Source organism: Mandrillus leucophaeus, unplaced genomic scaffold, assembly GCF_000951045.1.
Source record: "Mandrillus leucophaeus isolate KB7577 unplaced genomic scaffold, Mleu.le_1.0 Scaffold985, whole genome shotgun sequence".
NCBI classification, from domain to species: domain Eukaryota; kingdom Metazoa; phylum Chordata; class Mammalia; order Primates; family Cercopithecidae; genus Mandrillus; species Mandrillus leucophaeus.
Window position 1 is genome coordinate 472,004 of NW_012110752.1, and position 11,581 is coordinate 483,584.

Sequence of the window (11,581 nt, forward strand, 5' to 3'; positions counted from 1 at the left end):
TAGTGATACATGCATCTTTGCTTCAGAAAGAAAACCAAGGATCCTAAATATTCCATGTTTTGGGCCAGGCGCGGTGGCTCAGGCCTGTAATCCTACCACTTTGGGAGGCCGAGGTGAGCGGATCACGAGGTCGGGAGATCGAGACCATCCTGGCTAACACGGTGAAACCCCGTGTCTACTAAAAAATACAAAAAATTGGCTGGGCTTGGTGGCGGGCACCTGTAGTTCCAGCTACTCGGGAGGCTGAAACAGGAGAATGGCGTGAATCTGGGAGGAGGAGCTTGCAGTGAGCCGAGATTACACCACTGCACTCCAGCCTGGGCAACAGAAACACTCCCTCTAAAAAAAAAAAAAAAAAAAAAAAAAAATCCATGTTTTGTATAGTAGACTCTGAAAAGTGGTAGAATTTACTGAATTAGTTTTTGTAGGCCCAAGAGGCAAAGGGCCCTGGAATTTTACTACGTAGATTCAAAAAGCAGTTTTTGAGCTCATATTACAATAGATGATAAGAAGAGCTGGCCTTTGTACCAGACACTATGATAAATTCTTTATTTTCATTCATCACACACTCCCAGAAAGTGTGATCAAGAGAAGCCAACACTGGCTTACAGTCCTAGGTGATAACCAACTAAACAGAGGTTGTGACACGTGCCAGCGTGCCAGCATAGAGGTTGCAGTGCTGGAAGCTGGCTGGAGCCATCAGGGACAACTTCAGAGAGGAAGTAACAGCTTGAACTGAAAACCGGAAAATAATTCAGAACTTGCTGGGCAAGTAAGTTGGGAGAAGAACTTTCCAGAGAGAGAATAAGCTGGGCAAAGACACTTGGCTTGAGAGGATGGTGTATGCTGGGGAAAGGCTGGCATAGTCTGTGCCGGGTTGTCCAATCTTTAAATTTCCCTGGGCCACATCGGAAGAAGAATTGTCTTGGGCCACACACAAAATACACTAACACTAACAATAGCTGATGAGTTAAAAAAAAAAAAAAATCACAAAAAAATCTCATAAAGTTTTAAGAAAGTTTATCAATTTGTGTTGGGCTGCATTCAAAGCTATCTTAGGCCACATGTGGCCCACGGGCCATGGGTTGGACAAACTTACTCTAAGGTATTTACCAAAAGGAACTGGGACATAAATAGGGTGAATGTTCTTTGCAGCATTGAGTGTGGAACCTTCATTATGATGTTATTCACAGTAGTCAAAAGGTGGAAACAACTAAGTGTCCATTGATGGATGAGTGGTTAAGCAAAATGTGATATATACACGCAATGGAATACTATTCAGCCATGAAAAGGAATGAAGTTCTGATATGTGCTACAACATGGATGGCCCTGGAAAACTTAACGCTAATTGAAATAAGCTAGACACAAAAGGACAAATATTGCATGATTCTGATTATATGAAATGTCTAGTAGATAAATTTATAGAGACAAAGTGGATTAGATGTTACTGGGGGCAGGGGGAAGGGGAAAATGAGGAGTTATTGCTTAATTGGTACAGAGTTTCTGTTTGGGGTGATGAAAAGGTTTTGCAAATAGTGCTGATGGTTGCACAACACTGTGAATGTACTTCCTGCCACTGAATCGCATACTTCAAAATGGTTAAAATCACATTTAAAAAATTCCATTCTCTGTTGATGGACACTTGGGCTGTTACTACTTTTTTAGCATTTTGAATAAAGCTGCAATAAACATTGACGCACAAATATCTGTTTGAGTTCCTGTTTTCAGTTCTTTTGGGTCTGTACATAGGAGTATGCTAGGTATTTTATGTTTTATATCTATTTTACTGCAATTAAAAAAAATGTATAAAAGACTGGCCTGTGTGAAGACCTCGGAAGGTAAGAATGGCTGGAGCAGCAGCTGGATCATGAAGGGCTGTGCATGCCCTTGCTTAGGAGTTGGTTTTATCCTGAAAGCAGGAACCGTGGAGGGATTTTGAATGAGGGGGTCTTAAAGTTAGATTTGCATTTTAGAAAGATCTAAACTGCCATTACCAGGAAGAATATTAGGGAGAATATTCACCTGCTGGTCCCAAGGATTTGGGGCAGGGCAGGCCTCTGTCTGTGCAGAAACGAAGTCTGATAAAAGGGCAGTTAGGGAAAGGGCTTATACTGAGCATATTTTTCTAGTGTAACTGAACAGCTCAGCCATGATAACCTGCTGGAAGTGATGCAAGAAATGTATTGAACGACCTAAAGTACCGGCCATATTTTTTTCTTATGTCTGGAAATCTCAAAAGCACATGCTCACTTCTATAACTGTAATCATTTGATTAGCATGTACTGAAAGGATTGAAATGACAATATGTTTTGTTTCTTCAGTAGCTGAGAGACAACCTACAAAAACGTATTGTTCTTGTTCTGGAAATGGCTCTTTCTATTGCCCTTATTTCTCCATTTATCTTTTTTTCTAGGAAGTACCTGTAGACCAGGAATACTGGGCCAGAGAAAAAAATACTGTCTAGTTTAGCAAATTGCAGAATGGACAGCACTGAATATTGGAACATAAAAAGTTTTTAAAGGTGGGGGGCTGGAACTGGCAGAGTATAAGTGGCACTGCATGTTGCTCAGCTAAACTGCATGCTCTGTGAACAATATGAGCAACAGCCCTGCTATTTCCGCCGATGAGAGCCCATTGCCTACCGGATGCCAGGCACTGTGTTTCCTCCTGCCCTTAAAGTCTTTCTGTAAAATAGATTTTTGTCATCTGCTTGGAGCATGTTTAATGAAAGCGTTCAGGCTTTCTAGAGATTGAGATGAAAATATAATTAACATCTTTGATTTCTGTGCCATCAAAGAGCTCAAACTGTTCTCTAGATATGTTGGATGCTTGAGTGGTTATTAAACCCTTTGAAATTAAGTGACAGACTGAGTCCTGTGTGCTGATGTTTAAGACAGACAGACACACACTCTCAAACTCACACACACCAGGCTTATGGGGAAGAAGTCAAAGATGACAACAGTGTCTAATTGGAGCTCCTCCAGAGTCTGGCTTCCTGTCATACTAGTTCACATATATCCTGTGTTTTGAAAATGGCAGGTTTTGGCTTGTGATCAACCAGGAGGGAAACATGGTTACCGCTCGCCAGGAACCTCGCCTGGTCCTGATTTCCCTGACCTGTGATGGTGACATCCTGACTCTCAGTGCAGCCTACACAAAGGATCTACTACTGCCCATCAAAACGCCCACCACAAATGCAGTGCGCAAGTGCAGGTAAGGAAAGGGCAGGTCGTAGCCCTTGCATGAATGAATAGTCATGCAATTTTGAGAAAGCGTAAACTCTAGAGGGAATCCTGAGAAACATATCAATAATGAACTGTTGATTGCATGTGTACCATATGTAGAACCAAGTCTTCAACATTATGAAGATCTAAAAGAAGGAGAAAGAAGGAAGCAGCTTCAGAAACTTGTGTTGTTGAGATGACAACACATTGAAAGTGCTAGGTAGAAACCCATGAGAACAAAAGCATATTGTCATGTCAACAAGAGAAAAATAACAGCACCCAAAGATCAAGCACAAAAATGGGGTAGGAGTGGTGGGGGCGAGTGTCCTAGCAGAGGTGAGATTCGATCTACATATTCTCATAGAACTTTTTCTACTTGGCTTGGAAAAACTGGGTACCTTCCAAATCTCAGTTAGGAAAGGAGTTGCAAATGGCTATGTGACCCATAAGATTTAGTTCTAATGAAAGAACCAAAATAGAAATGAACAGCTCTAGCTAGAAGAGTGATCCAGCCAGTGGCTGCTCAGCAGTCAGTGTCAGAATGAGGCTGGGGATGCAGCCCAGGAGGGTGTTGTGTACAGAAGCCCTTCCCTCAACATCAGAAGGGCTGCAGCGAAGCAATTCTTCTAGGAAAACTAGCTTTGCCTCTAAGCAGTCATGTCTAGAGTTGATTTCTTATCTCATTACGGCAAAATTAAAGTTGGTCTAGTTATATTCTTGTTAGAGTTTCTGCATTTGGAATAAAAATGCACTGTGAATGTTACATGTAGTTTATAGCCTATCATAAAAAAGTAGTATCACCTCAAAAAATGTAGTTATCTGAAAAATGTCTAAAGACCCAGAAAAGTTCACAAAATGCAATACTGATATAATTTCTACATTTTAGTTTTAAATATGATAATATACTTTTATTGAAATTGGTGGTTTTTCAGATTAAAAAAGTAGTACATATTCATTGTTGAAAAATTGGGAAATACCAAAAAAAAAAATAAGAAACTAAATCTGTGATAACTGTAATTAATATTGTGGCATATTTTCTTTCTGTCTCTATGCCTGTTACTTAGAAAACAAATTGAAATAATACAAAAAATCCTTTCATATTGTTTATATACTTAAACTGATAATGTTGAGTATTTTTTCATATTGTTAAAAAATCTTTAAGGATACCATTTTTCATGTTGGCATAATACTTCATTGTGTGAGTGTCATCTAATGCATTTTAACATGCCCCATGATTAAACATTTTGATTGTCTTAATTTTTTTCCAGATATTAAGAAGAATGTGATGAGTATCTTGGCATAAATCTTTGTTTATATCATTTGTTGTTTTCTTAGGAAAAAATTCTAGCAGTGGTTTTGTTTGAAATAAGAATATGGATCCTGCAGGCTTTTGATACATCTTGCTAAATTGTTTGCAGAGTGGTTTCACCAATTCCATTTTAACCATTATATTAAAAAATATTTTGCCATTTTTATGAGCAAAAACGATAATTTCTTGTTACTTTAATTTGCATTTTTCCCTGAATGAGGTAAGATTTTAAATATTTATATTGCAATTTGTATTTCATGTTTATCCATGTCATGATTTGTGTTTATTTGCCATGGTTAGATATTTACCCATATTTTCTTATAGTTAATTTTTTGTTTAATTTTCAATTCATTTGAAATTGTTTCAAAACTTTTTTCACAGTCCCATATGGGCATTTGGTCCGTGCCCAAAAGACTAAACAAGGGCACGCTTGGAAACTGCAAACTGAAAAGGCTTAGACATGCTACAGTAGTATACAGACTCTTCATCCAAAGATTCCAAGGATCCTCTGGACTCCGGTTTCTTTTGACAGCCCAACCTATTCTCTTATGAGGAAGTTGTAACCTCAGCCCACAGTTTCTTAAAGATTTCTGATGAGTTCTTGGGGCTCTGGGGTCACTTTCAGAAGGTCGTGATCACAGGCAGTACACCTGTTTTCATGGTTGAAGATGTTACTTGATCTTCTCACGTGCCTTGCCTGCTACTAATAAGATACAGAGAATTAGGGACTTTTGCTGGGGATTATTCAGGCAAACAGCCTCAAACCTCAAACCATCTCAAGCCATGCCTACATTATCTTTGTCAAAGGGTCAAAGGTTATAGAAGCATTTGGAATTTTATTTTAATTCTTTGCTTGCACTCTTTGGAACAGTGTACAGGTGGAGTGCTGGGGCCAAGATACAGCAGAGGCCAGTGAGAACTCAGGAGAAACATGGGAGGAGCAGGAAGAAGGCAGAACAAATTCTACTCGCTGAAAGACCTCAAGTTCTGGGTGATTATGAACCTGAACCCCAGGATCTAGAAATAGAGGTTGCAATGGAAATCAATGTCAGATTAACAGGGCAGATGCCTAAATGGCCCAAGATAGATGCAAATGTTTTGACTTTGTAAAAATAATTACTGCGAACTGAAGCCCTAAGGAGTCAAAGCAGCCTTCCTGTTTACATCCTCTGCTGTGCGCCCTCACACCCTCCTGTAAAAGCAACTAAGGGAAGCCCTGGGCTGCCGAATGGCAAGTTGAGACTGAAAGGGTACCTTGGTGAGCTGTAAGGGTTTGACTCTGGAGAAAGGAGGGTGATTTTTTTTTCCTTAGGCACCAGCAAAGAGGCATCTAACAAGGCAATGACCTTCAAGGCTGTCTCCATACCTAGATATTTGGTAATGCTGGCATTTCACAAGATGCTTCTGAAATCAGCATTTCAGACATTAAACTGCACACACACACAGACGCTAAGCCCTTCACATACACTCAGTTCTAGAACTGGTGAATTTGATTTTTGGGGAAAAGTAAAAAATTGTTTGGAGCTAAACCCTGTGAATAAGATAATGATAGGACCTTTTTTTTTTTTTTGGTTAAAAAGTGAGGTTAGGCTTAAAAGTAGTAATAAGTAGATATGATTAATAATAGGTTAGAATGATTACTTCCCAAGGTGACTGCTCTGAAAGGTAATATCCATTTGGGTGTATAAATTTGGGTACATTTATTTTATTCATTTTATTTATTTTTCATCTTGATCCAGAAAAGAGTAACACAAACACTCCTGGTCTTTGTAAATGTTCTCATTACTTCATAGGCCTTGGGTGCATATTTCAGCCCTCTGATTCTCAGAAAGTTAATTTAGAATGGGTGGGGTGACAGTGTGCGAAAAGGTATCAAGTCATATACTACAGCAGTGCACTTTTCTACATGAGTGTTACACTTCAATAAAAATTTTTAAAAAATTTATGAAAACTTTGAATACACTAACCTCACTGCTTTATGTAACCCAGACACTGTTAGTAATGATTTCTCATTTTAGATATAAAGCAATAAAATAAAATTATATAAAAATATATAGGATACTATACTCAATATTATTTCACAATATAAAAATCCATTTGTACATTATTATTAGAGAATGGATGCTTTTGTTTGATTAAATGTTTGATTTGTGGACTAACTATACAAAGATAGATTGAAATAACTTGGTTGGAGGACCCTAGGTCATTACCGCCTACTGAGCACATCCCAGTCCTAAGAATTGTTTGGGGGCTTCTTACAGATTGTTCCTAATCCTCACAACAAAGTTGTGCTCCTACCCCCATTTTATTGATGAAGAAACTGAGTCTCAGAATAAGAAACTATCACCAAGGTCATGGAGCTAGTCATTTGTGGAAATGGAATGCCCAGCCAAGTAGACTTACTTGATCCACTAAGCTTTCTCAAACTTCCAGCATTTGCATAACACCACCATGACAGTAGGCCAAACCATAAACCACCTGTACTCTTATTTATTTAATGTTTTTCTTTAAATTGATTCAGCTTAAAAACTAATCTTAAACACATTTATTTAAAAAAGAAACTTTATATAGCTACCTATATCATTTGCCAGCTATATGGCTTTATAAGGCTACCTATATAATTTATATATATGGGTTTATATATAAATTTATGTGGCTACCAGAAACCTTATATGGCTACCTGTATACAAATTTTATATTGCTACCTATATAATTTGCCAGAAATTAACAAACACTCAATATGCTAAAACATTACTAAATTCTAGCTAGAAACTGTTGCCTACAGAGGTCTCTGGACCTAAGGTGTGTTCTTTCTTTGTTAAAAGAGGTGATTATCAAGGGTTGCTAAAAGGTAAAGATTTATTACCACTAAACTGAAATTTTCTCTCTGTGCAATTCACCGTTATTTAATGCTATACCCAGGTGCCATCTGCAGTTATCTTGAATGCCAGCAGTGGTAATGGTCCTGCACTTTGTGAAACGCTGGCCTACACCATAGCATTTATTTTCCTCTCTATAGCTGTGAAATTCATATAACGCCAAACAGCCCTGCACATGGCTATGTGCTGGAGAGTAGGAACTTCAAATCCTGCAAAGTTATAACTTGCAATCAAATCTAGTAGATTATTATTGTTATTATAAAATAAATAGACTATTACTGTTAATGTTTGTTATATATAAAGTTATTATCTGTAATGTTTTAGACTTTATAGAACATTTTCATATTGTTGCTGTTACTATACTGGCAAAGTATAGCCAGGCCTGTGAATAAAGATTTCTGGTCGCTATTCAGCTGGGTGAACTAGATTTTGCAGTAATTCTAAGTTTACACCGATACATTAGTTTTCTTCTGGAGAACTCAGTACATTTTCAAATATATGATTTCATTTCATCCTCCCCACATTCCTTCCAGGTAGGGAGACACAGTTGTACAAAACTTGATTTTTTAAAATGGGGAAAGCAAAGCTTAAAGGGGTGCTTTCACTTTCATGTGGGCTGACGCAGGTTTGGAGTCAGAGCCAGGACTAAAATTACATCTTCTGGTAATTAAGATATGACAGTAATGTTACAGCTAGAAGCAGCTTTTCTGATATAACTGGCACATATTAGGGTGCATGGATTTTCAAAGCCATGTTTGCCTTTTGTTCCTGCCACCCCTGCAGAGTGCATGGCCTGGAGATTGAGGGCAGAGACTGTGGTGAGGCCGCCGCCCAGTGGATAACCAGCTTCCTGAAGTCACAGTCCTACCGCCTGGTGCACTTCGAGCCTCACATGCGACCGAGACATCCTCACCAAATAGCAGACTTGTTCCGACCCAAGGACCAGGTGAGAGGTTCTGCTGCCTCTATTGGTAGAAAGCAGTCACCCCCAGCCCGGGGGGCTCAGGTGGCATCTCTGATGACCTCGGCTCTCTTGTTTTTGGGGCAGCCCTCTGGTAGCTTAGACCACAAGCAGTAGGCAGAAATAAAGCCCTTCCCTTGGAAGCATCATTTGTTTCTTCATTTGGGGGACTCTTGAATTTTTGCCCTTGAGCATCTACCTTCCTATTTGTGTAAGCATTCTGATGCCAGTAGGGTTTCAAAACTGTCCTGCACCAGTGTTTTTTTTTTTCATTCCATTCTGTAATTGCACGTGGAGTCCAGAATTTTTAGTTTGCAGTTGTATGTCAGATTCCAGCTATGCAAGTTGGCATGGGTATGGAGATACACAGACTCAAATGATCAGCCTTAATGGCATAAAGCTCTAAGGATTCATCATGAAAGCAGGGTTGGTAGCACCATATACTGCTTTTACCATGCGCATAAAAAAGAAATTATGCTGTAGTCCTTGCTACTAAGGAGGCTGAGGTGGGAGGATTGCTTGAGCCCAGAGAGTTGAGGCTGCAGTGACCTGTGGTGGCGCCATTGCATTGCAGCCCGGGCTACAAGGAGAGCCTGTCTCAAAATATATAAATAAATAAACAAGCAAATGCATAAATTATGGTCAACATAAATATTAATTTGCAAGTTGCATAAAAATAAGTGTTCATGGAATTAGTGAGCATTTAAATCAAACATAATGAGGTCATCAAACTCAACCAACTTATTAAACATTCGAGAAATTGGAGACTTAGAAAGGTGCAGTGATGTCCCCAAGGGCACATGCCTTGTGGCAGCTTAGGATGGATTCTGAGTCCTTGTTCCCTTCATTCCACCATGCAGTTTCTGCTGTCTCAAGGCTATTTAAAGCTTCTGAGTCACTGTGACTTCTATTAAAAGAATAAGAGAACTACTTTGAAAGATTGTGTGTGGGGTGGGGTGGAGCACGGAGGGTATGTCTAGGAGCTAGGCACACCTAGCCACTGAAAAGTTGGTGTGCCACGTGTTATAACAATGTGTATTTCCCTATCAGATTGCTTACTCAGACACCAGCCCATTCATGATCCTTTCTGAGGCGTCGCTAGCGGATCTCAACTCCAGGCTAGAGAAGAAAGTTAAAGCAACCAACTTCAGGCCCAATATTGTAATTTCAGGATGCGATGTCTATGCAGAGGTAATGCTATGCCCCTTTGCATCTTTCTTGGATTTGACTTCTTTTTTAAAGTATGAAAGTCTTTGACATTGGATTCGATTATTCTGAAGGGTGCATTATTTATCAACTCTGTAATACATAACAATTTGATTTTTAGATTTATTCACCTAATAAGTGCAGACTTCTGTATAGAGGATACAGATATTGATGGGTCAGAGACTGTCATCAAGGAAGCAGTTCAGTATCTGTGGCTTCTAAGGAGAATTCTGAGTTGACAGGTTCGTTGTTGAGTCAAATTTTCTTGCACAGACTACATGATCTGTGTGGGCCATGGAACAAAGAAAGTGTATGCTCCTGTCTTGTCAAAGGATGGTCTTCCTGTTTAGTAGATGGCTCTCTCGGAGAAGACAGGCATTTACTGCAAGGCTGCTGGGTGAGGGTTGGGAGAGATTGTTGCCCCTGAGCTTGATGGCACGGCCCTAAAACGCCTGCAGTGCCACCTTCCATCTGCCCTCAGATGTCTGCGTGGTAACTTAGCTTGAATAGCCCTGAGGCTTTGTTTCCGGGATTCCGCAGGATTATGGCAGCAAATTTACTTTGTAATAAATAGCCTTTGGCTGTTTAACCTGATTCTCTCCCTGGGCTTCCATGAAGGCAGAGGTTGGTGGCCTAGAGGCTTGGGGAGTGGCCACCAGCTGTGGATACTCAACAGAAGCCCTGACCCCCAGCTAGGAATTCAGGAGCTCTGGTTGTGCCTCATGTTTATGTTGAGAAGGGAGAGGTAAAAGGGACAATATAGTGGTTCTTACGTTTGCCCATTTCCTCCATAACAGGGAAAAATGGAGTCAAAGCAATTGAGTTTTAACCTTTTATACTCAGAGGAACCAATTCTGTTCTTCACTTTTGCTGTACGGAGGCAAAGCTGTGCTGAAAGAGAAATAATATAAGAATTTGGTTCCCACATTCAAACAAGAGGATGTGAGGGCTGGTTTCAGCTTCTGTGCTGGCTTCTGCATGACTTTGAGCAGCACTGCTATGTCCCACTTACCTTGCCTGAACGATGAGATAATCGTATTTCTGCCTAGGGTTACCTTAAAGGTCTGTTGAAGGATCAATTTGGATAATGTAATTTATGAGGTGTATAAATGCAATATCAATCGACGGAGGATAATGAAAGTACTCCCAAATCCACTGCTAATGCTTTATATAAAATACTCTTGGCTCCCACCTTCCAAGGGTAGCGTTTCTTCTAAAGGTGGCAGAGAACTTCCTAGTGTGAGGCAGGTGGACTGTGTGCATATCCCCCACGGTCCTGGGTTGGGTGTCTCTCAGTGCTTCTTTGTGACAAGGGAGCACTGCCTGTTCTGCTCCTGTGCACAATGGGCCAGCCTGACTCAGACAACAGGAAAATAATCACTGTTTGGTTGCCTTTGACCATGTCCTTGAGATTCGTCTTCCACTAGCTGTGGCTAGGAGAGTCATTTTTCCTGAGAACATTCCTTCTCAGGAAAAGAGAAATGAGTGGGGAGGGTTTTGAATAAACACTTGTGTTTCACTTAAGTATGTTGTCTCTTCTGTGCCTCACAGAGCCCAGCAGGGTAAAGCTATCATTCCTATCTTACAGGAGAGAAGAGAGAGGCTTGGGGAGGTGAGGTGGCCTGCCCTAGGCTATACCACAGCAAGGAGGGGCTGGGTTTTGAACCCCAATTGTCAAGGCCAGAGGAACCCTGAGAATTCTAGGGCATATCCGTGGGGCTGGGACAGCTGGATTCCACTCCGCCTGCTTCAGCAAGTGACCACACAAGCCTGAACAGGTCACCGAACCTGCCGAGGCCTCTGCTTCTTGCAGTTGTAAAACGTGGGCAATTCCAATGACTCCCTTGCCTGATGGGAGCTGTGAGAATCAAGGTCGATGACAATTTGTGGAAAAGTTCTAGGACATTAAGTACCACAGAAAGGTAAGGAAGAGTTTCATTCCTGGGAGTCTGACTCAGACCCCCAGCTTTCTCCCTATGATCGGCTTTAAGCTTTCTTTCCC

The 11,581-nt window shown here is 40.4% G+C and overlaps 1 protein-coding gene across 1 annotated transcript in view; it reads left to right on the plus strand.

Moving 5' to 3' along the window:
• The window catches only part of MARC2 (mitochondrial amidoxime reducing component 2), a 65,599-nt gene that overhangs the window by 39,542 nt on the left and 14,476 nt on the right, over positions 1–11,581 (plus strand). The window contains exons 2-4 of the mRNA XM_011971076.1: positions 3,040–3,213; positions 8,196–8,358; positions 9,424–9,564. Of these exons, the coding sequence (XP_011826466.1) occupies positions 3,040–3,213; positions 8,196–8,358; positions 9,424–9,564 (478 nt within the window). The remainder of the gene's footprint in view (positions 1–3,039; positions 3,214–8,195; positions 8,359–9,423; positions 9,565–11,581) is intronic.